The 26260-nt window shown below is 37.6% G+C and overlaps 1 protein-coding gene and 1 long non-coding RNA gene across 3 annotated transcripts; one reads left to right on the top strand and one right to left on the bottom strand.

The window, feature by feature from the left end:
- Nucleotides 1–887: 887 nt before the first annotated feature.
- LOC108139387 (limbic system-associated membrane protein) lies at nt 888–26260 on the bottom strand. Of its 2 annotated transcripts, none has more exons than XM_017262109.2 (12): nt 25680–26260; nt 18657–18856; nt 16921–17018; nt 12954–13099; nt 12838–12899; nt 10120–10278; nt 5256–5384; nt 5023–5160; nt 4052–4204; nt 3933–3986; nt 2867–2959; nt 888–1534 (listed from the first exon to the last, which is right to left on the bottom strand). In XM_017262109.2, the coding sequence occupies exons 2-12, from the start codon at nt 18775–18777 to the stop codon at nt 1353–1355; spliced, it is 1335 nt and encodes a 444-aa protein (XP_017117598.1). In that variant the 5' UTR covers nt 18778–18856; nt 25680–26260; the 3' UTR covers nt 888–1352. The 2 variants fall into 2 exon arrangements, with proteins under 2 accessions (XP_017117598.1, XP_017117599.1); XM_017262110.1 differs by having other exon boundaries at nt 26039–26260.
- LOC121467404 lies at nt 14074–16067 on the top strand. Its single transcript, XR_005977494.1, has 3 exons — nt 14074–14110; nt 15469–15848; nt 15916–16067. It is a non-coding gene; the product is annotated as an uncharacterized LOC121467404 (long non-coding RNA).

The following is a 26260-nucleotide window of genomic DNA, read 5'->3' as shown; positions in this document are numbered from 1 at the left end:
ACTGTCACTTAAACTAGGCAGGCAACCTTCTAATTATTAAAAATCATTATATTCATACTTACCAGAAGCATCTTTCAAACAACATCGGATTTACATCCCCACACAAATAAAGTTATGTTTTTACTTAACACATTAATGTTAAACTTTTATTTATTTTATAAATATTCCTGTCTTTTCGGCAATTTGCTTACACTGTCATGTACATGTGATGCTTAAAAATATTAATTTATACTGGTATGCGATAAATGTATGGGTGTGTACATAATAGCGATATAAACACAACTGATATAATTTGCTTCTTTAACAATTAACTTTCGTCTGGAAATGTTCGCTCAATACATATTAAATGTATCTGCATCCGCACTAAATAGTGTGATTAATTTGCCCGTTAAATTTACCGCATGACTTGTATTCCGTATATTACCTTTAAATAACTGAAATCTGATTGTCAACATAAATGAAAAAAGAGGTATTGCATTTTTTCTAATTTTAGAGTGTTGAATAAATGATATGTATTTTTTGAAACGTGGTTAATATAGTTAAACATTATAATATTTTGGGAGCACTGCAGCAAGGTAAAGAACAATAAATGAAGCCTTTTTGTTGGTTAAAGTTTTTGGGAACACAGCCAGCTGCTGAGCTTATTAATGAATAATTTTGGTTTTTACATTTAAGCTTTTAAGCTTTTGGCGGATATTTATTTCTCATTGCAGTTTGTGATATAGCTAGGTATATCGGATATGATAGTAGTTACTCGTATATTTATTGAAACTCCTTGTGGATAAATATTTCTTTACCGAAGACTTCTCTTAACTGTGTTGGAACTAAATTTTTTAAATTTGTATTTCAAGGTAAATTAATATTGCCCATTCAGACTATTACCACATCTGGTTCTTACAATATTTATAATACATAGCCCCTTGCCAACTCCAACTCTTTACAAAAACCTTGCCATACGTCTATATACACGTGCCGTAATTGATTTGCAATCTGCGATATTTTACAAAGGTTGCACCGAAGGCTAAGCTTGAACCTTAACTAAAATCCAACAGCCTGACAACAGCGCGATTTTGGATTAGGAAGCCTAGTTTACTTACTGGCTACAGACGCGGACCGCCCGCCGCGTCATGGATGTGATATATGTAATTCGGCGTCGACAAACTTTAACTAGAGCAGCCGCAACGAGCCATAAATCAGCACCGAGCAGCGTTTGGCATTGACAAACTCAATCATCATTGCACTGCCACTGCCACAGTCGCAGACTGCAGACATTGCTCCAGCTCCAGCTCCAGCCGCAAGTTCAGATTTGGCGCTGACTGCATCTCCATGTCCATGTCAACTCGGCGTCTGTGTCAAACATGCGTCAGTGCTTGTGGCGGCAGTGTCATCTGAGTTTCCCGCATCGGAGCCAGGGCCATTGCCAATGCCACTGCCACTGCCAGGAGCAGCAGTCCGCCGAGGTCCTGCCGCCAAGTTCGAGCTGCAGAGGATCCGTAAATGCTGTCGATGCTCTCCGCACTCAGGCTCAAATCGGCTGCGAATGGGGAGACACTCGTATGTTAATGGGGTGGCCGGGCAGCAGCGGAAATTGGATAAGGCATTTGAGTGAAGTGATTAGCTAGCCTGGTCGGAGGTTCTGGTTTTATTCGGAGTGGTAGCTTGCCCTTGCGGTGGATTATAGTCCAGCATACCAGTTATTTTTCATCGATTGCTGCGATTCGTGTTATGTCTACTGACGGGTGAGGACGGACCAAAAAACGAATATTCTTTTACCCTTAGAACAACCAACCGACTCAAAATAATAGTCTTTTTTTTAGCTTAAGAAAAACTGACTGGGGCAAATCTAAAAATCCACATTAATCATAGGTCTAACATTTTAAGAGATTTTTAGAAAAGATTGATAAACTGTGTTCAAATTTTTCATTTAATGCAGATAAAAAGGAGTTTTAAAATGAAAAGTTTATTTTAAGGAATTATAAACAGTGTTTTAAATGATTTTAAACATCATTTTATTTGTTGGTAGGTAAGCATATTAATAAACTAAAAGAAAGTTTGTCCTAGGGTTAAAGCTTTCTTTTTGAACACCTTACATAGTCCCTCTAATATTATTGTGACCGAAGCTGTATGTATTGTAATCAGTTTGCATGCAACTAAACTTTGATCAAAGCAAAAATCATTCAAAGTATGTTTCCTCCAGCTATGCTGAAAAGGAAATGTATCTTGGCTGCAAACAAATCCAAAAGAACAAAAATTTGTTCCACAAAATGGATTTATTTACTTAAGAATTTAATATTTATATTTTATGTTTGAAAAATTATATAAAGTGACCGAGAAGTATGGGACTCAACTATACAGTTAGAGAAAATAACTTCTGCCATCCATTGAGTCAATAAAAAAAGGAAGGCACAAGGATTTCAACTTTCGGCCGCCAACGGCCAGAAAAGAATTTATTTGATTGTGGCCAAGTATTTACATATCATTAAATTGCCACAATGCCAAGCCGGGCGTGTTTATTGATATACAATTATTCCCCAGGACCGCGGGTGAAGAGAAACTTCCACCTGCCACCTGGCCCAAAAAAGTGTGCTACGACTTCGCTCTTTGCTCAGCCCTCGGTCGATCCCTTATTCCCCACCTTTCGGGGGTTTCGGGTTTCTGCCTTGCAAATTAGTGTGAAAATCTGTTAAACACTGACGGGGGTCGGGGCTGGGACCACTTTTTATGGCAGTCGCCCTGTCTCGAGTGGCCTGTTAAGCTGGACCCAAACCGCAGGGCAAATGCTTGAAATATGGCCCATAACCCTAATCGGCATGCCGCACTCGCCGCACTCGCTCCTTTTACTTTTCCTCTGCTCCTGCTCACTTACCTTTTCTTTTTCCCGGATTTTCCATGTCCTCGCCGCTGTGCTCCTGGGCCCTGGCCGGATGATGCGACTCCGAGCCTTTCGTCCGCTTCTTGCCTGTGCAGGGAGAAATTATTGAATCACGGCTAAGTTTTACTAAGGCGGCGCCACAAAAGCTGAGTATCTTTAATTTACTGCCGAAAGGAAGCGTATTTACCATGCATATTCATAATAGACTTGTCACTGTTTGTTGCCTTTCAGTCCCCCTCCCAAAGTTTAGCTCTGACCTCAGCGAGAGATTCGGCCTCAGTGTCAGCCACCCAATCCCCACCCCTCTACTCGTCTGCCAGCAGCCACCTGATCCGTGGCGTTGACGATTTGAAACGGATTTGCATGGCATATGAATTATTTATGCGTTTTTTTCTCGCCTCCTACTTTTTCGCCCAGCCTTGTATTTCCCATGATTCCTGCCACGCCAGCCGGGCCAAGATGAAAATTTCCAGCTCATCTTAAATTTATGCCAAGTGGCTATTAAATTTTTTCTTTTCTCGCGCTTTCTCCCGTTTTTCTACCTATTAGGTGTTGGGTAGCCCAGATTGTACACACAGTAGGGTTGGTAAAATAATCGATGGCACTATCGACACTATCGATACTATCGATGCTAAAACAAATTTAGCTAACATCGATGGTTTGGGCTCACCATCGATATTATCGCTCTATAAAAAGAATTTTTTATTATGGTGTATTTAATGAATGTTTGTAGTATTTGCACACCATGGCGAAGCGTTATATGACAATTCCATTTTTAAAGTTCATGTAAATATAAATTCGTGACAACTTGATTTGTTAATAGGCGTCAGTAGAATAAATATAGAAATTGAATTTGCTTTTATTGATATCGTCTTAACTTTTCTGGGGCTAAACAACACTCGATTCTATCGATAGGATCGATAGTGAACACCATCGACCGCCAAAACTATCAATAACACACAATTTGAGAGAAGGGTATTCGACACGCTTAAAATTTCCCTTTTCTTCAGTGTCCTGCTGGCAGATATCTAAGGACAATGGGTATACTTTTGCCACTCACCTTTGTGTCGCGCCTCAAAGTTCTCCACATAGTTTACGGCATTCGGGGGTATTCCTGTTAGTTAGAAGAATCCGTTCCTTACCGTGGCAAAACTTAAGTGGGTTCTTGCAATTACTTACTGTACAGCTTAATTGTGCCATCCGTGTCGCCAAGGGAATTCTTCGCCACGCAGCGATAAGCCCCAAATTCGGCCTGCGTAAGGGGATTTATGTGGAGCCGCATCGAATTGCGATAGCCACCGATTTCCGTGACGTTCGCCGAGTATTTGCCGCCTGCAAGGTGCGAGGGGTTTGATTTCACAGTTAATATTTCATTAAAATAATAAACTAATTAATATTTAATTGAAATTTTGCGTTATTTAATAATTAAATGCATGTCACGCGCACATCGACCGTAAGTACGGGCGGGCAAAGTTTCAACAATGTTGCTGACAGGCATAAATTTATGCACGAACTCATGTCACATCGGAGACCTGATCAGGGGGTTGCTTTTTCACGGGCTGATTCGGTTTTTCTGGTGTCAATTAAAATCCGCCAGAAACAAAATTGTAAATTAATTTGATTTCCAGTTATGACAACGGCTGCGAGGCCAGCAATCCAAGTCACTTCTTCAAGCCACCGCACTGCCGCATTTACCGACAGCCGCGAAACCGCAGGACTGTGGCCCTGTCTGTCTGGCGAGTGTATCCGTGCTAGTGCGCGACTAAATCAGCTAATTAACAACTTTTTCGGTGTGTCTGCGTCTGTCGCGTGGAGTTTGCACTCAGCGGTCATCAGTTTGTTAGCTGGCAGCATGTTTTCGCCCCCCGGGAAACCGCGAACTTTCCTCCAAGGGACTGGTCGGGGTCTGATTTGGCTTCGGGCTTAGTGCTAATGTGCTAATGTGCTCGCCACGGTTTATGACCTTTTAAATGTCCCCAAGCATTCGCTGAATGTTTGGTTATAAAATTGCGCAACTCAATACCAATAAGCAATATTACGTGGCGAGAAATAGTGTTTGCAAAAAGCAGTAGGTTGAACCAACTGATTTCCGAGGTGTATCCGGAAATGTACTATAAAGTCCAACCGTGCAAGACGACTCTTTTAATCACCTGGTGGCACAATCTCTCCACGTTCCCTGGTCCAGTAGTTGATCGACTTGGGGTATGCCTCCGATTCGCATTCCAAAGTCACTCCTTTTCCCTCTACAGCTCCAATCAATTGGTTCTGAACGGTGATCATCGGTGGGACTGAAATTGGAGTACAAAAATTAAGGCTTGTTAAAAATATTTAAAAAAAACTTAAGCTTTCAAAAAGGTTTACATGTGTACTGCTCTGTACTTACAATGCACAACAAGCGTTATCCGTTTGCTCACCGAAGGCGGGACTCCGTTGGAAGCTATGCACAAGTAGGCGCCCATATGATGACGTCTTACGTTCGGTATTATTAGATCAGTGCCCTCAATGCTCAAGACTGCAAATATTATTTATTTGGAAATTATAAAATTATTTGTCGACTGGAAGCTATTTTTGAGGGGTATAAAACTATGTTAAATCTGAAGAAAAAGAGATGGAAAAGTTTAATACGGTTTAATCAAAGACTCCATAATACATCATACACAATACAGTATTATAGAGACTCTACAATACTCTATACACAATACAGTGTTACCCAGATTTTTGTTTCAAATAATTTAACAGTCAAAGTTAATGGTAGTTGATTTAGATGTATACTATTATGGAGTCATAGAATTGTCAATAATTTATATTTAAAAATTTAATAGAAATTGTTGTGGTGGGGATTTCAATTTTATTGCAAAATAAATTATAAGTTTAGCAAAAATTAAGCTTCAATAGTGTATATAAATTCTTGGTCAGACAAGTAAATCTGCCAGCCTTTTTTACGCGAACTAACATCTCAGTTTAAAAGCTATATGGAAGACCTTTTCCAGATATAGTTTTATTTTTTGTCTTCTCATTTGTGAGTTGGATATTTTATTATAACAGCCAGTGGTAATTGGTAAACTGAGTTTATTGACTATTTCCTTGTTTTTGATGCACTTTAGTAGTTTTAACAGCTTAAAGTAATTTATTTGTCTCAAAACTTAATGTCAAACGATTCGGATTGCATTTCCTTAACTGCATGGGTAAACGGAAATAAACGGATATGATTACCACCTAACAACAAAAGTATGAACAAAACTTTGCTATTATTACAATAGTAATAACATTTTTCTAAGCTCGGAACTGAATGTGCGCAGTTTCAGTGCTTTGCATTCAACAAAAGTTGAGTGCAGCACAATACATTTTTGTGTACCAGATACTGGTGACTTTTTATGGCAGTACTCGACGTTTTCGGGTTCCGAGCAAACATCCTGTTATCATGGTCGAAGTGGGGCTGGCATTATATAAGCGGCATTGAGGCTGGTTTAAGCCGGCAACACCACAGACGACGATGCGGATGAGTGTGGTCCTGTTTGGGTGCGCCGGAACCGGAAGTTCTGGCTAGTTTGCGCTTGATGTTGTTGGGCAAAGTTGGGGGACATAATAATACACTGATTTTTCGTTTATTGATTTGCCTTTTGAGCCAGGGTCCATTCTAGCCCAACCGAGTCGCTTATTAGCCGTACTCTCCACCTGTTTTTTTGCGGTGCGGTTCCGAGGGTTCACAGTGCGGTCATTAAACGTAATAGCCACGAAAAGCGTGTAATTTTGTTGGAGCCCTGCCATGGCATAAAACTTTACTTCTGTTCAGCCGATTTCATTTCATTTCAGAGCAGCAACGAACACGAACCGAAATAATCAAATTTCAAATGAAACAAACTTTGGTCGAAAAAACAAAAGGGTGCTTAAAACAATTGAGAAAAAGTAAGCGAAATGGAAAACACTCTTTTTCATTTAAAAATCTTTATATTCGAATTTTAAAAATCAAAATAATCTTATGATAAATCAAAAATAAGTAAAAAACTTTGACCAAGTCCTGTAAGATCTAGATTTTAAATGAAACACCATGTAATTACTTTTTAAAAATCATTCATAATATAATCAATTTACTAAAAAAAAAGATCTACCCTATAAAACGCATTCAAGTAAATTAAATAATTTTGTTATTGCATATAATAGGCGTAAAAGCATAGCTATTGGCATCTGGGTACAACATATGAATGATACAAGACCGATATGTGGTTAAAGGATTATCTGAATCAAAGCTGCAGACTTGAAAAACAAATAAATATTTAAAGCTGGCAGGATTTTAATGGTAAAGCTTCATATTATACACTCTCCGGGCGCACTCCATCACCGACAAACTTTTTAACGCCCCCTGACTTGCAATCTAGTCAAGCCCTCTGACTTGAAAACACAAGCACACACGAGTGAAATCGGGAAATGGAAAAGGGCCTTGCAGTGGCCGGACAGTAAGTGGACTTGTTTGGCAGAGAAGGGGCTGCGTTGGGTGGCAGTCATTTAAGCTCCGGCGAAAAGGTCATTTTGCCAGCTTTTTGTTCTCTTTATGCTGATTTTTTGCATCCTCTCATTTAGCCGTATGAGGTTTTTTTCTGTTTCACGTTTGTCGTTTTGGGGTTTCCAGGGGATCTTTTCTGCATCACCTTTGATTTAAGCTCAGTTATTATTTGGCTCTTTGTGCTGTGTTTAGACTTTGGTGGAATTTTGTATACCCTTGCAGAGGTTATTATCATTTCAAAACAAAAGTTTGCAACGCAGTGAAGGACAGAAATGTCTCCTCTAAAGTATATGTGTTCTTGATCACCATCACTAGGTGGTTCGACCTAGCCATGTCCGTCTGTCCGTCCGTCTGTCCGAAACCGAAAATAATGTTTATCTTTATTTAATCAAATATAATCATATCGCTGCCATCCCCAAATGCATTTGGTTTTGGCCAACAAATGTGGTCGTTGGCCCTGTAGTGCAATGGAATGGTTACAAAATGCGACGTTCCTACTTTTTGTTGCATACTTTAAGGCGCATTTATACATTATTTTACCTTTGCCTTTTACCTTATAAATGTACCATGTGTTGCTGTCTCTCTACATCTGCAACCAACATACAGAGGACTAAATAACTTCTTAAATAATAGCTTGAATTTAAAAAGTTTTGTGTCTACTAATAGCTATGATCGAACTACACAGAAAGAAACAAATAGCTAAGGTCTAACAAGTATCAAAATGACGGAACGACTCTGCTATTGATCCTGACCAAGAAAATATATACTTTATAGGAAACGCTTCCTTCTATTTGTAACATAATTTTCAACAATAACAATATACCCTTTTATTCTACGATTTACGGGTATAAAAATACACGACAAAAAACCGAAAATAATTTGATCGGTTTATAATCATTTCGCTGACATCCCCCAATGCATTTGGTTTTTTGGTTTTGGACAACGAATGCGGTTGTTGGCACTGTAGTGCAATGTATTGATTACAAATTCGACGTTCCTACTTTTTATTGCATAGTTCGAGACGCATTTATAAATTATTTCAAAACCCTAGTGATTTCTTTAGCATCTCCCTTTGAGTCTCGAATTCTGTTGTCAAGCTTCGTAGTTTAACGAGAAGCATGTATGTGTAGCATATGTTGCTGTGGGTTAAAAAACGCAGTTATCAACACATATTTTTAGATTAAGACAGTTGGTCTTACCACAGAACAGTTACCCTTCCAACATTTATATTTTTTAGACAAAGAACTTGCATATTAATACGTAAACTCGTTTTAGGCTAGCTAACTTTCCAAATTAAGAACTCGAAATTGCAACTCCTCTCATCTGACGAACACTTCAAGGCCAATTAGTAAATCTGGCCTGTTTCAACCGCCAGCTCGCCGCCACCAACAATCGGCCCCTAACCATTTGCTAATTCTGTCAGTCAGACGTCATCATCATCAACAGCCAAACAGGACTGGGCGAAGCTCTCGCATGCTGGCCCCACTGCAGTCTGCAGGTACAGGTGCCATGGCCACGAATTGGGACTGCCGCCCATCCACCCAACCACCCAACCACCCAGAACTGCTGCCACTGCCACTACCACTACCACTGCCACTACCACTACGACTACCACTCGATAGCCTTGGGCAGGACTCGGCCCAGAGCCAGCCTGTAGCTATAACGGCTGATGGCCAACTCAGTTGCCGCTGCCTTTTTGTGTAAAAGTACTCCAAAATGTTGGATGGCAAGCCTCATACAGGCGGTGGAGTCGGCAACAACAGCAAAGGTACTTACAAATCAGAAGGGTGGGCGCATAAAAGGGGGTGCCCTCACTGTACTGTGAGAAAATGAAAAAAAAGCTATCAACAATTTTAACCAGCATGGAAAACCAGTCGAAAAGGTTGAGCTGTTTAAGATTAAACTTTTGCGATGCATTCAATTTCATATAGAAATTAATTTAGAATTGGTCAGATATCTTCCAAAACCGTTTGTCAGCTCAATATAACTTAAACGTGAGTGGAAGATTTGTACAACATTTAACATAATTTGATATAATATAATATGTATATATATATTTCATATAAATATCACAAAAAATAATTTTAAAAAATGTTATGTTACATTTTTTGTTTAATTACTATAAATAATATGGTTTAGATTTATAAGACTGATAGAATAACTATCACCAAAGTTTTTAGATCTTGGCGATGCCGCAATTTAGTCAATGACACATTAAAAATGTCTGTCACAGATGCTAGGTTTTATATTGTATTTTCGAAATTTCAGTATACAGCGTTTATCGAACACAGCTGAATAATGCCACTAATCAAGAATATGTACTATAAATATTTAAATTTATTCTAAGATAAATTTGAATATTATGATTTTTAAAGTTTTTGTACTTAAATAACTCGTTTTCAAGTTTTTGATATTTTTAACAACAATTTTAAGATTTTTTAGCGGGGCTACTAGAAAAAAGTTAGAGTACCTCATCTCGTATTCAATTGCCAGCAACTACGTGAAAATAAGTATGATTTGTTTTTGAGCTTCAAAAATGGTTAAAATGGTATTTGAGTTTGAGTTTAATTTCATGGCCATTTTCTGGAAACTGCGAACCAAAATTTTCTTAAATGCAAAAATAAGTTTTTAATGTTTATTTTTAAAAAATATATTTTGTTCATGTTAAAGAATACCATCAGAATAGAGCATGTAAATAGTTTGCAGTGCGCGAACTCGCAATACCAAAATGTGAGCCTCGACTTACCCTCCTCTCCGCTGGCCAGCTCGATAGGCACTCCACTTTCACGTCGCCATGTAATTGTCGGCTCTGGCGAACCGGTAGCGGCGCATTTGAGCGTCACGTTACTGCCCTCGCGAACGACCATGTCCGTGCTCGTAGGATAATCTAGGATATCCGGCGGTACTGCAGCCAGCAACAGCAGTTGGCCATCGGGTTGCCATCGGGTTGCCATTGGGGTCGCCAGACGTTGGTCGTGGTTAGATAATATTTATAACAAACATCGCAGAAATAATGCATTGCACATGTAAAAAGACAGAGGGAGAAGAGAGATAGAGAGCGGGAAAATGAGAATGAACTGCAATCGTTTTAAATAATTTAAATTTGTAATTCTTCATTTAAATAATTAGCCCGGATTGTTCAGATGGCGCCCGCGGGTGGACCGAGGCAGAGGCAGTGATTCATTCTCGTCCGCCAGCACCAAAAGACATTCCCGCCTGCATTCAACCCCCTGGCGAAATGGGGAGTCCTCGCATTTGCCTTTGTTTTAAGGACAAACTTTCCACATGTCCCGAAACACACAAATTATTACAACCGTCGCTGCGGTAAGGACAGCGGACAGAAAGGCGGACGGACACCCAAAGCGGAAAACCTATGAGCCGTGAAAACGTAATAATACCAGGTCGAGGCGAGGGCTGGTCCCTGGACTGTGTGCATATAATATCCCGCAATTATGTGGTCGGTAAATGACCAAAAAATGTGCTGGTGTTGACAAACAGCTTGTTAAGCCTGGGAGCGGGTGAGTCAGTCTGTGTGCTGGCCACTGACCACTGGATGGTCATTAAGTGGCCAAGGTTAGCCTGGGAGCGGGAAAATTGCAGCCCTAAAAGTTGCTGGGATTGGTGGTGTGTCTCGTATCTCGAAATCCCTTTTAAACTGCTGAAAAGCAAGGCGGGGCAAGGTATAGTAGTGATGGCCTGGACTAAGTTTTCCTTCTCGATTGTCATTCGCGTGTCATTTGCTTCCGTTATTACAACAAATCCGAACATCCAATCATTCACAAATATCTGTAGAACATCAGTGAGTTTTGTGCGAAAAGCTACATGTTTGGACATTTTAAAATAAATATTTCATTTGCTTAAATGTCACAAATGCCATTGAGGCATGAGAGTTTAAGTTGGGTCATCGTGCACATCCTGTATGAATTGAAAAATGTATGTATGTATGTATGAATTGAAAAAGTAGACAAGTGGAGACGCATTGGAAATCCAAAAAGGTGAGAGCTGTGCCGCTTCCGCTACGGTTTGTCGTCGACTATTTAACTGCACTCGGTCACGAAAATCATCAGGAGCGACCACCTTTCAAAGTCCACCCTCCACTTGTTCCAAACACGAACGTTTCCCGTGGCCGATTTTCCGACCTTCCTTCGTTTTCCCGCAAAACCCATTTGGAGTGGGTTACAGTGGTCTTATTTAGCTCAAAATGAATTCATTCATCCAAAAAATGAATTCATGATCTTGGAGTAAAACTTTAAGTTAACAAGCTATAAAGTAACTAGAACTTATTTTATGTCATTAACAATTCGGTTGCCTATGCAAACATGACCAAAAATAAAAGAAAATAAGTTCATATTTTAAAAAATTCTATAATAAATATAATAAAGTCAAACGACTTAAATAGTATCTAATAACGACTAATGACTTTATTATATTTGTTATTATTTATTATAGCTTTTAAGTTATTGGAAATGTTGTTGTGCTTGTAAATATTTTCATTTAAAATGGTTTTTTACACAATCTGACTTCTGAATTTTTGTAATAAACAGATATAAACATAAATACCATGAAATGTCATCTTTGAGGCGAACTAAAAATGGATTAAATGGATTTCTAGGTGCAGTATTTGGTTTATTTGGGTCATTTCTAAATTCAGAACGGAGAAGAAGCTTCCATTAATATGTTTTCCATTAATTATATCTTCCTATTTTGTATTTTTGTATATTGTGTATTTTTCACTATTTTGCAAAAGACAATTACTAATTTTCAATTAAACCAATTTATCTTGGGGCACTGTGCGCTGCCCGCTGATTATCCAGTGCAAATACACACAGTTGATTATACTTTTTCGTGTTTGCCGGTGAATGCCGCGCCGACTGCAATGGTGGCTAAAATATTTAGCGCTTTGATTTAGATTTGCCAGCGAGAGGTATTTAGGCACTGTGGGCACCAGGGGAGCGAAGGGGGGGAATGGAATTGGGAATGGGGGCAGACACGGGCAAGCGGACCACAAATGGACAGTCCAAATGTGCCCGGCGAATACTTCATAGGCCGGGGTACTTCTTACGATGCCTCTCTGTGTTGCGTTGCCGTTTTAATTCAAAATCAACAATTTCTGCGGTTCAGTGGACGGTTAAACATGTTTAAGCACTCGCAATGGAAAGTCGCCCCCGGCGAGCTCCGTTTGCAGAGTTTCGCCCTGAGACCTCGCGTATTAGCCGGTTGAATTTAATAAGCCACGGACTCCCACATTCGTGGCAGTGGCAGTGTTATTCTCTTTTTGCGCCCGGCAGCTCATTTCCTTCTTTTCACTTAATTTTTTAATATTTTTGTTTTGTGGAATACGGATCGAACAATGGGAGAGCAAGTCCGGGCAACGAGGCGTATGATTGTTTGACAACCGAAACGTAATAAGCTAAAAAAAAACATCTCGCCATTCCGCCATTCCGGCATTCCACCATCCACTTACCCACAACATCTAGGTAACCCATTTGGCTTTTCATCGGATCCGTGTTGATTTGGCACATGTACCTGAAACATTACCAATTATTAAGTCGAATCGGGAATTTAACCTGATGTGCATACCAGCCTTTGTCCGACTCTTTAATGTCCTTAATGCGCATTGTCCAGGTTTTGTGCTCAGAGTTCGCGATACCAATGCGTTGGTTTTTTGTTATAACATGATTTTGAATGGTTAGAATTGTTTGTGTGTCGACTCGAAGCCACGCAACCTGTAATGTGGGGGATTAAATAAGAATTAGAAAAAGTAAATCTAAAATAAAGAATGTTTTCCAGAAAACAATTACAGAGGCCGAGAAGACCACAAGCAAATATATAAAAGGGGAGAAAGGTAAATTGATAATATTCAGTCTTAGGTCAAGACACATATAATATATATAAGTGTATTATAATAAATTGACCGTAGTTAACGGGTGAAGTGTTGGGGAGAAGCCTACATTTTGTAGCCAATATATTGGGAATCTGCCAATAATAGTTTTAAGCCATGTTATTTTGAACGCGATGAACTAACTATAATCTGGTAACATTTTGCATAACTGAAGGAAAAAACCTATTAAATAAGATAGAAAGTTATCTTTCGTTAATTCAGACTACATTTATTAATAAGAAGTAATTTGTTATTGAAATAAATCTGGATATATTTCATTATACGCAATGATTGTCAAAAACAATAATGCTTTTAAGTAATAGTATATATAAAAAATTAAGGAAGTCATGACGTTGTACATTAAAATTGGCATTATCAAATTTGGTGACAATCGCAACTACATTTTAAATCATTGACTCTTAAGGAGGAGTTCCTTAACATCGACATAATTGTTTATTTTATAAAATCAATTTTAAATTTTAATGTAAGTTTTCAAGTGGGTATTTTTAGAATTTTTAGAATCAGTTTACCAGATTGCATTTGAACTTATTCTAGCCCGCTTTTCCTGAGTTTTCAAAACACACTACAAAATTTTTTACATATTATGAATACGGTTGTGATGTGTAATGGTAATAATCAATAAAGATGGAGAAAGATGAGGTCGTGATAATCTTTTCGAAAGTTCACGGGACATAGACGTGTACAACAATAGCATTTTAATAAGACGAAATTCTATACTTCTATATTACAGATTACAACAAGAAGAGGTTCAAGGAACTTATTCAACTAGGGAAAAATTCACTTAGGATCGTTACCGGATTACTAACCGGGCACTGTAGACTGAAAAGTCACCTAGGTAAGATGGGAATAACCAGCAGTAGATCTTGCAGATTCTGCGACATAGAGGACGAAACCTCTAAACACATCATCGCAGACTGTCCGGCGTTAGCAAGTATAAGATGTAAAATCTTAGGAACAAGGTGTAAGAGTACCTGAGCTCCTAGGAAGAATCAACCCATTAAAACTCCTCGACTTAATTCGAGGAAGTGGGTTGATATCTGAGCTGTAGGCTCTGAATGGGGGTACAATAGATCTTTCAGGTCGCGGTACACTGAACACCCCGATAATAATAATAATAATATTATTACAGATTTTCTTTTATTTATTTTTTGTACACTGTTTCTGCATTTGTTTAAAAAAATTTGGGAAAAAGAAACAAACTGGGATTTCTTAAAGTGGAGGCAGAATCACTCCAATTTTTTTAAGTGTATTATTTTACCATTGTCTTTACAATAAAACAAAAAAAAAATGTTCTTTAACTAACCAAAAAAATATAAAAAGAGCTACGACATGTTGAATGTGATTAATTGTGTTAAATTAATATTATTATCCAATTTACTTTTATTTATTTCCTTGCTTTAATATTTATCGTTTGTTTGTACACATAAATATTTTTGTGGCATATTCTATGGACCTAAAAATAGGATACATTTAGCTTTTTCATTTTAAATATGCTGTGTATGTATATCTGCCCAGAAACACGCTAAACTGGTAACACTGGAAGGGCTTTTGTTAGCGGGGGGTAGGGGTACTGCTCGTTCTTTGATTTAGGATTTGCCAATTTAGTTCGACAGATGGCGCCACCTAAACCCCGATTTTTTTTCTGAGGGGAATTTTTGTTTTGAAATTTGTTAGTTGGCTAACGGGTATTTACTAGTTCTGGAACTTGACTAAAGTGCTATCTTTAGTTTATTAAAATGTTATGGAAATTCGACATTTTCGTTTTTTGTTACGCCAAGCGTAAGAATACATTACATTACATTATTACATATATGGTCTGGCCGAACTTAGCTTTGTTCCCGATTTATTTGATTTGATATCGTTATTATCTTTCTATAACTTTTTACAAGCAAGTTGTTTTGCAGTATGTTCACTTATACTTACTTGTATAAGATCTTTCACCTGCAGGCGCAGTTTTAAATAAATAAGGTAAATCAGGCCAAAATATTTGATTTTTACAAATAATTTTGTATATTTTTTTTGTAATAAACTTAAAGTAAAAAACACACTACTCAGCTTAAACATTTTACAATAAATAGGCCACAATGTCTGAAAATGTCATTTTATACTATCTTAATAGTAAAAGCAATAATTATAAATAAATTTTAAATAACAGTTCGATTTAAAAATAAACTAATAAAGTAATTTTTTTAGTTTCCGAGATCTCGACGTTCTACGGACAAATGGATAAACAGTCGAAATTGCCTAGATCGACTCGGCTATTGAACCTGGTCAAGAATATATATTAATGGGTAAAACCTTGGCATTGGTGGTGTTTTATAATTTTAGCTAGATTTTTTCAATCAAAAACTTTGAAAGCTGGGCCATGTCTAAATGGGTCTAAATGTAATTCCGAGAATACCCAGCAGCTTGTCAGTCATGAATCACACTCCCAAATTAAACATAACTAGCATGCAACGCCGTTCAATTATACACAAAAAATCTATTCCCAGAACTATTCAAGAAATTTTAACTCACACGCACACACTGCCACACAGTCCTATGGAGAAGCCCGTAATTGTACAATTACCCAGGTAAATTATTATGCGATAAAGCACGCAGCTTGTAAGCTAAAAAGCTGAAATACTTTGTATATGGTAGCAGAAGGAGTCCAACCCTTTATTTCGACCTTTGCATGGGAAAATGCGGCATCGGAGCTTCCGGGGGACTGGGCCCATTTTCATTCAGACGACAAGTCAACACGTGAAGCTATGTGACTTATTTGTGAAAACGCATACTTAAGTATGCACATAAATAAATTAAATACTGGCTAATATCCAGTCGTTTCTATCGATGGCTAATGAATTATTTTCGGTTAAATTGAATTCGGGTTTGTTTTGGGTCCCAGAACGCTGTCAGCATAAAGTAAGTAATTACACCCAAGTGCCTGCTCAATTATCTTTGAGCGGAACATTGCTTAATTGTGCACGGCACTGTTTGAGGGTGGCTCTTCCTGGCTTCCCCCTCGTCATCATTATACAAAGGACGAGGAACAGGACCAGGAACAGGACCAGTTCCAGGACCCGGCTGCCAACCCCGGCGAAGTGAGAGCACAAAGCTTTTCACTTCAATGGAGATCTACATTCGCTGCTACCTGCCTGAAGAACTGTGGACACGGATACACTTGCTCCCCCAACGGGACAAACGAATGCAAATGCAAACACAAATAAAAACACAGACACTGGGGGAGAAACGGGAGGAGGGGGAGGACAACGCCGTTCTGGACTCGCTTAACACGTCCTCATTCATATTTCAATTACTTTTTATGTGATTTTCGCTTTTGTCATCCAGTAAGCCCGGCATATCCCTATTTATGTTTTTATTTTCACTTTCATTCCGACTGCCATTCAACTCTTGTTGCCCGCTTTTGGGTGTCGAGATTTGGTCTTTGAGATTACACGCTCGTGTACGGGGATGGTGAAATGTTAATGAATATTAATGTGGCCGGTTTCGGTTTTGTGGCTGCTTATTGAGTGTGTAATTGAGCCCCCAGCTCGAAGCGAAGAGGATGCGGACAGCCGAAACAACCGAAACAGCCGAAACAGCTTCCCGGATGATTTGCCAATTTAAGTACAGTTATTAACGGATTGGCTGCCCCGTACTCACCTTGTAAGGACCCAGATCCTGAACGACGCACGTTAGGAAGGCGTCACGTCCCACGGGCGCTGTCATATTCACAATTGGAGAACTAAATTTGGGATCAACTGGAATAAAGTCAAGGGATATTTGTGTTGTGAGCGCAGTCATGCTTGATTGGAAAATAATTGGAATATTATGGTAAATGTGATAGCTTAAATAATGAGTATTCTGAAGAATCTTGCAAGCTGTTAGATACTCCAAAAAAAATTGTCATAGAAACTAGACTACTTTTGCATGAATTTCAAATATTGGGTATAAAAAAATACGAAAGTATCAAAATAAAACTTATTTGATTTAATAATAAGCACTTTGAGTACAGTTTTAGTCTCTTCGGTATGGAAATTAACCTAAAAAGTATAGACGCTATATTGTTTAGAATTTAACTTAAGCTTATACTTAATACTGCCTATAATTTCTTTTCTAGACAAACTTATTAAAACTTATTAAATATTCACTCACTGTACTTCACTGTACAAATTAAATATTCACAAAAAAATTCACTCCTTAGAATTGAAGTTGAAGAAATTGTGAGTTTACTATATTTATGTTTATAAAATAATAAAGATTGGTCTAAACTACGACTGAACATCAAATTCTACATCCCTCCTCATTTCTTTACTGCCAAGCCCAATCACACGAATTAGTTATGCACTCAAAAGAATCTGTATAGTTAAAATATAATTCGAATATCAACTAGTTAAGAGTACAACAGTAGGTCGTTTACTACCCTATAAAGTTTCAAAATTCTTGATCAGCATCACTAGGAGAGTGGATCTAACCATGTCCGTCTGTCCGTCCGTCTGTTTCCATGTGTTTCATATTGACGCGGATGAATGTCACTATTGGACTCGGAACTTATTGAGTTTGCAGGCAAAATTTATGGATAGCTGACCTCAAAATAACGCCTCAATCCACAAGTCACGAACGACTTCCTTAGTTTCCTGTTTTTAATAGCGGAAGATTAGATTTAGATTTAGAGGGAAAAAATGAAAAGTGCATATATAATTATTTACTATAAATATAATTTGTAATTTCGTTATATCGTTTAAAAAAAAAAGGATTATTTTTAATTTTATTTTTTTATATCTTACATTATTATTATAATAAGCCTGCATACCCGGAAATATTTTGAAAAATCTTTAGCTTGTTTTACTTTTGCAAAAATGTGATGCAATATAATTATTTCATTGAAGTATTACCCCGAGATTTAGTACCAAATTTTCTAGAGAGCCATACTATACTTGTTTAGTAATTTTAATCCACCTGACACGCAAAACTTTTTGTAAGTGTAATTTACTGCTTTCATGTCTATTTTTAAATTTTGTATCTTTAAGAGTGAATGATTAAAAAGGCACTATAAATTCCATCATGCAGGACTCTAGCAAATATACCAAACAAATGTTCCACAATCTTAAAGTTATGTAAACAGTGAAACGAAAATACTCCTTTGGTTTTTTTATGTCTTACAAAATAAATTGTATAAATAACAGAAATGTGTAGAAAGGGGCATTATATGCCCCAAAAAATCATGGCAAGCTTAAAGAGGTTGTTTGAAAATGAAATACAAAAATTTTACTTGGATTAAAGAAAGTAAAAAATATTTAATATATACTAAACTAGTTTCCAGTTATTGCCACGTCGGCTACTCTTAAAGGCTTTATTCTACAAATTGTTTGTATTCCATCTTCACGAAATTAACTTACCGATGACTTCCGCTGGCACCTCCACTCTCTGAGGATTGCATTGTTGACTCATCAGGATTAAGAGCAGTGTAACATTTATCGCACAGTTTTGGGCACGGAACTGAGTAAAGTTTGTTTTCATTTTGTATATATTTAGTTTGATTAAGTTTGTTAATGACTGGAAACCATCGAGTTGTCTTGTCAGATAATCACTTGTAAAACTATTAATAAAATATACATTAAAAAGATGGCATAAGCCAAATTAACACTTGCCATATAAGTTTTTAAAATGTTTTTTTTTTTGTATTTAAGGTGCGCGCTCTGAATTATATGAACTTTTATAATTTATAATTGCCAATATTTTCAAAAAGAATGGTTTGATTGGGAACATTTTTTTGTGTCGACAGTTGGGTTGGTAAAACAATAAATTGCACTATCGATGTCATCGCTCTATTAAAATAAATTTGTATTGTGGTATATTTTAAGATATTAAGAATATTTGGAGTATACTGCGGTATATATGACAATTACATTTTTAAAGATGAATTTGGAATTGTTTTTATTGATATTTCGTTCTTTTTTTCTGATGCTGAACAATTTTTGATACTATCGATAGTATCGATAATGAACACCATCGATAGCCAACACTATCGATAGATATTGGCCGAATAACATCTCGAAATCCACTCGTCTTGTGCTCCAGACCAAGAATACATATACTTTTTACGCTCGGAAGCGCTTCTTTCTATTTGTTACGTACTTTTCAACGACTACAACATACCCTTTTACGCTACGAGTAACGGGTATAAAAACTCAGCTAAAAACTAAGGCCGTTCAAATAGAGTGTAAAAAGACAAACAAGATTGGCAAACTTGCACTTCCAGATAATCCCCCGCACCTGAAACCGCTCGAGGGTTGAGGGCTGAGTGGGCAATTTCCGCGCGCCTCGTAATTGGCAGTCATTAGCGCGCCTCTAATGGCATCAACTTCTGGCCATTGTTGTTGCTATTTATGCGTGTAAACAGGCAACAGGGCAAAGTTCAACAAAAAGTACTTGAAAACAGAATCAAAACTACGAAACAATGGCAAACAATAATCGCGATGCCGGTCGAAAATACGCCAAATTAAAAAGTTTCAAGTTTAAAGCAGAGCAGAGCCGGTGGCGGTGGAGGTAACGGACCCGAAGGATCTGAGGGCCAACGGCCTTCCTCTCCGGACGTATCCTGTGCCGTCGAGGCGGGCCAAACATATTTCTTTTTGCAGGTATGGCCCTCGCTCTTGGCTTATTTTGCGTGTTCTGGCTGTGTAAATTGTGCAGGCGAACAGCTGCCAGAAATTAACTACCAACCTGCAACTATCTCCTTGAAAAGGTGTTGCATGCTCTTCCTCTCTGCTCATTTCATTTTGGCTCGCTTCGGTTTGTTTCACGGCTTTTAAACGTGTCCGGAGGGCAAAACTGTTTACGGAACGGAAATGAAATGTTTCGTTGGCAGCCGCATCGCAGTGAACTCGTAAATAAAGCATCAACCATGCATCCTGACGGACCTCTGATAGTTGTGAAATAGTTGTGCCTCATGCCGAAGCTAAGACAAGTTCGCCTTCGCTTTTTTAAGACCTGCCCGAGTGACATGGACGACACAACTTATGTGGGACTTTTGGGCAATGCAGTTGTAATCAAACTTTCGCCTTTGCTGCCACTAATCCTAATTAATGTCGGTGTTAAGTGCTTGCCCCAAAACATTTAAGCAGTTAAAAAACCCAATTCAGTATTCATGGATTGGTCTGTAACACTCACAATACTCATACCGACTCAAAACTAATTGGAATCGTTGTGTTATATTCAAAAACACCATCAGCAGAGTCTATTTGTCCAAACTGGATGCTTTTGGTCATCTGATAGATAATGCGTTTTTTAATGCGTTTAAAAAATATATAAACATTAATGTTAATACTTAAGGGAGCTCTAAGAATAGGCTTATAAATAAACAAGAATGGAGCCGAAGTTTATATACCCTTGCAGCTTTTGCAAAAATTAAATATTCCTTTAATCAACTTTATTTCGATTTTTGTGCGGCTGTCTTTTAAAACAGCAAGCTATAATGATTTTTCGCTGCATTATTTGATTGATCCTATCGCAGCTTTATGGTATCCGTAATTGTGTTATATTAAACCTTTACTTTATCTCATCAAACATCGAAATTTTAATTTTGTTTCATTTATTTTTCTCATATTTTGTTTGTTTTAATGGGAGCTATGATGCAGTCGTTTGATTTTAATAAAATTAAAACCGGAAGCCTGAAATATAACTCCATTAATATATTTATTTAACAAGAATTAAAAACAGAGAAAAGACAACAAAGAAGGACAGACGGACACGGACATTTTTATCAGTTTGGCATGAAATTTCAAGCAAATTTGTTTGCAATAATATACAAAACAAGAAAAGAAGCTAGCTTTGGCAAGACAAAGTTTATATACCCTTGCAGCTTTTGCAAAAATGAAATATTCTTTAAAGAGTCTAAATTTCGAATTATAGTGACTCTCAAATATAAAACCTTAAAAGAAATCATCCAAAACAAGAAAAGAAGCAAGATTCGGCGAGACGAAGTTTATATACCCTTGCAGCTATTGCAAATTATGAGTAACCATTTCTAAACCATTGAAGCTAAGATGATTTACACTTTAATTATTCAATCGTTCCTATGGCAGCTATATGATATCGATTTCCGATTTTTATAAAAATAAATGCGTAATTCGAATTATTAATCCATTCATATATATAAAAAAAATTTAAAAAATAATTACAAATTGGAGAATTTTTTTTTTTAATATTTCGATTGTTCCTATGGATTTTTATCAAAGTTTAACCGTAACTCCAAAATAATAAGCCATCGCTAAATGTCGAAGAGCTATACAAAAAATAGAATACCAGCAAAGCAAAATTTATTCTAATTTTGTCAATTGTTCCTACGGGAGCTATTTGTTATAGCCGTCGAATCCAGCTCGTTCCGACTTATATACTACCTGCAATAGAAAGACAACTTTTTTCTTTAAATCTAAGAGACTATTTTGGTTAGAAACGGACTGGCGGAAAAGCGGACGGACAGACCGACCGACTCCTCTAGTGATGCTGATCAAAAATATATATACGTTATACAGTCGGAAATGCCTCCTTCAATTCGTTGCAAACTTCTGACTGAAATTATAATACCCTCTGCAAGGGTATAATAAATATAAATAAATAGGAAAATTTAAAATATTGTTCTCATTTTTGTTTTTGTATTAAAACTGTATGATAAAGTCGTCCGGTCTTAATCAAACTTAAGAATTAGTTCTGAAAATCCATGCAAAAGTAAAAAAGGGGCGAGACCAAAACATTGTTTTTTTTGCTTTAAAAATTAATACCGGTCCAACATTAAGGAAATATGTTGTCCAACACAGGTATATTCAAAAATCCACCCTTATGATTGGGGAACCTTGGCTAACTTTCCAGCTGACTCGGCCATGAGACTCAACATGCAAACGATTTTTGGTTCGAAAAAATAAAAGCCTACTTTCTGGCGCCCGCAAACTGACAGGAACCATTTTAAACTGACATTTCATTAAAATTCCTTCTCCCCTCCCGTTGAGTCCATATTGATTTTTTCATAATTTAGCGGAATTGAAAGCAAAGTTGCCGGCATGTGTGGTATGTGTCTTTTGTCATACACATAACACACACATTTAAATCCGCATTGCATGCCCAGAAAAGTAGACTACAAAAGACAACAGGCAAGCGACAGCACTGCAAATGGCTAAGGGAGGGGGTGGGAGTGGGGGTGATGGTGATGGTGGGACAAGACTGGCGGTAGGCACTAAAAATGTCTAGCAAATGGGCATGGCAATATTATTAATAATTTAGAGCATGCGGGCCACGTCAGGAGCTGGAGTCGGGGACAGGTGATGGCTTCTGCTTCAGACCCATAGCCTGACCACAATCCGAAGCCATATCGAAGTGAATGTGTCGAAAGTCCCTCTTTGCATAGTCAGTTTAAGCGGTTTTCTTTGGGCATTTTCAGTGTGTGGATGACAATCGACAAGCAAGATCCATATTTGATGATCATTGATATTTCTCAACAATGCTAAGCTAACAATTTGTAATCCTCATACTAGCTTAATTTGTCTGCTTGTCAGCTTTACCTCTAAAACTAAATAAAAGTTCACATTTTTAAACTTTAGTGTCGGGTTTGAAAAAAATCACAAGCATTTTATAAACTGCAAAAAAAAATTTTCCATAAACCACTTGAGAATATTTTATTTTATTTTAATTTTTGGGTGAGTAGTTGTTACTTTATTGCAGCACAAGACATAAAGCAGAAAATGGGCCAAATTTTAAACATTTTTATATATTAATAACGATATTTTTTTGTATAAATTTTTGTTATTTAGAAATATTATATCCGTTGTATTTATTATTTTTTACTTAATTACTATTTATCTCTTTTTCTTAGTTTTTTTAACCATACCTATGTAAAACAATGACAGCAAACCTATTTTTTTCGAATTTATTCTTGGCGATAAACTGGTTTTTATACCCTTGCAGAGGGTATTATAATTTCAGTCAGAAGTTTGCAACGCAGTGAAGGAGACGTTTCCGACCCTATAAAGTATATATATTCTTGATCAGCATCACTAGTAGAGTCGATCTAGCCATGTCCGTCTGTCCGTCCGTCTGTCCGTCCGTCTGTCCGTCCGTCTGTCCGTCCGTCTGTCCGTCTGTCCGTCCGTTTATATGCAAACTAGTCTCTCAGTTTTAAAGCTATCTGCATGAAACTTTCCCAAAAGTTGTCTTTCTATTGCAGGTAGTATATAAGTCGGAACGAGCCGGATCGGACGACTATAGCATATAGCTCCCATAGGAACAATCGGAAAAATAATTGAAAAAAAATTATAACTTTGCTGTTTTTTAATATTTTGTTTAGTTCTTCGACATATAGCAATGGTTAAATATTTCAGAATTATGGTTTAAATTTCATCAAAATCGGACGACTATAGCATATAGCTCCCATAGGAACAATCGGAAAAATAATTGAAAAAAAAATTATAACTTTGCTGTTTTTCAATTTTTTGTTTTGTTCTTCGACATAAAGCAATGGTTAAATATTTCAGAATTATGGTTAAAATTTCATCAAAATCGGACGACTATAGCATATAGCTCCCATAGGAACAATCGAAAAAATAATTGAAAAAAAATTATAACTTTGCTGTTTTTTAATTTTTTTTTTAGTTCTTCGACATATAGCAATGGTTAAATATTTAAGAATTATGGTTTAAATTTCATCAAAATCGGACGACTATATCATATAGCTCCCATACAAATAATAAAAATATATAAAATAACAATCAAATAATTAAGCTGCAAATCGTCATAGCTTCAATGTTTTTAAACATATACGCAAGTAAATCATAATTTTAATGTTTTCAAAAATATTTAATTCTTGCGATAGCTGCAAGGGTATATGAACTTCGGCTTGCCGAAGTTTGCTTTCTTTCTTGTTCAATTTTATTTTACTAAGTTGTTCTTGATCTCAACTATCCTCGCACAATCAAAGCGTTCTTAACTCAATGGTTTTTAAGCAGTAGAACCCAAATATTTATGAAAAATAATAAAAGCTACTCATGGCTACTTTGTGTCGTCTAAGTCATATATTATTTTTATGGTTTCGGACATGCACAGTCCCTTTTTTTCTCAACCTCCAATGTAGGTAATCAGGTGCTGAATTATAGCATAATCTCAGCAGCGTAAACTACCTCTGCTACTCGTTTCGTGTGGCAGAGGGGATTCTTTTTGTGAGAAAAAAGTAGGCCGATGAAGAAGTGATACACATTTTAACTTTTAATTCTACACAATGAGCAAAAATTAAATTTGCAGCGCAAACATCAATTAACACGTGATAAATTTCGCCCTTTATCACGTTGTTCCTTCGGCATTTCTCAAAATTATTTGCCCTCTTGCTTTTTATTTTTCAATCCAGCCTAGAAAAGAGGAAGCCCTGTTGGCGGACCCTGCATAAAATTTGCATAACTCATACTGCTCAGCTGACGTTGACTTCAAGCAAAGTTCCACTCGGATTTTCAGAATTTTCTTCCCCGCTCACTTTCCAGCACGGAAGTTGATTATTATCGCTTGTTATTAACAACAGCAACAACAATGGTTGGTAGGACCAGACCCCACATGTTGGCCATTATGTCAAACTGACGAGAGGGTTCACAAGCCAGTTCGATATCGCTCAGAAGGCAAATGGAATTTTTTGTATGCCCCACAGAAATAGACGCCGGGCAATTTGCAATTGATAGTGTGGGCGTGTTTTTGTGTTCGAGCGGATTACGGATTACTTAACCCCAGGAGCGTACTGCAGCATGACAGGGTTCCCAAACTTGAGTCAACATGTTTTAATTTCCATAATAAGTTTTCAGGCCTCACGTGCCCCGACTATGGACTGCACATTCGGTTTAGGACCAGCTGAAATCACAATCAAGCAGATAACAACTGATCAGAAATTATATGTAAAATGCAAATGATAGAGAAATGCCATAAATCGAAAACAGGCGCCACTCGTCCCCCGGGAAACAGGGGGTGTGGGTGTGGGTGTGGGTGTGGGTGTGGCATGTATTATATCCGGAGCACCCCAAAAGCCCTGCAACATATTTGCAACAAATGGGCAACAAACGGGCAACAAACGGGCAACAGACAGCGGATTTACATGGGCCCTGCGCTTTATGGATATCAATGAACTTTAAATTACAGTCGGCAGCCGTGATACATAAAATATGCAATTGTCGGCGGCCTAAAACCGAGCACTCCTGGTGGACACTGGCACTAGCAATAAACAGCGTCGAGTGCCGGCCCAGACACATTTGTAGGCAAATTTCAGGATACACATCAGCAGCACGCATTGCAGCTGGAAAAGCAAATCATGTGACGACCATTGACCGCCGAGGGTGGCTCGACTGTTGTTGCTTCATAAATAACCCGACTTTTGTTTTTATTTTAAATATAATTACAGTGAACACGCAGCTGACGGCAAATGTCGCCAAAGTCGCGGCTAAATTGCCAACAAGCGGCTAAAAAGGCGCGCGACTTGGCACGCGAGCGAGTTCTACTTGTTGTTGATGTATCCGCGAAATCAGCCAAATTACTATTGAATTTTCAGTGGCCGAAATCAAAGCGAACGATTGAAAAGCGATTCAAGAAAGTTTTTGCAACTTTCATTTGCTCCAAAATGTTTATCATTCCGTTGTTGAACACCGTTGTAATGGCGTAGTAGTAGCAAATATATGTCCAGTTATAAATGTTAACTAAGAGTGTGTTTCAGTTTTATTATTTAGTTAGTTAGTTTATCTCCTGTTTTAGTGAAACTCACTATATAACTGTTTCACAATTGGGCCAACAATAACCACTTTTATAGAGAAATTCGACCAGTGCAAGTCACCCGTGGCCTTTTAGCATCATTTCAATTCACTTGCAACACGAATGCAAGCAACACTTGGCGGCAAAACACTCGCGATTCCGTTCTGGATTAGTTGCGTTAAGCTTTCCGTTTCGATTTTCCGGCAGGATCACAGGAGTCAACCGCACGTGCCGA

Source organism: Drosophila elegans, unplaced genomic scaffold (genome assembly GCF_018152505.1).
Source record: "Drosophila elegans isolate 14027-0461.03 unplaced genomic scaffold, ASM1815250v1 contig_397, whole genome shotgun sequence".
Lineage (NCBI taxonomy): Eukaryota > Metazoa > Arthropoda > Insecta > Diptera > Drosophilidae > Drosophila > Drosophila elegans.
Note: the sequence above shows the minus strand (reverse complement) of the source record. Positions and strands in the feature narration are given on the sequence as shown.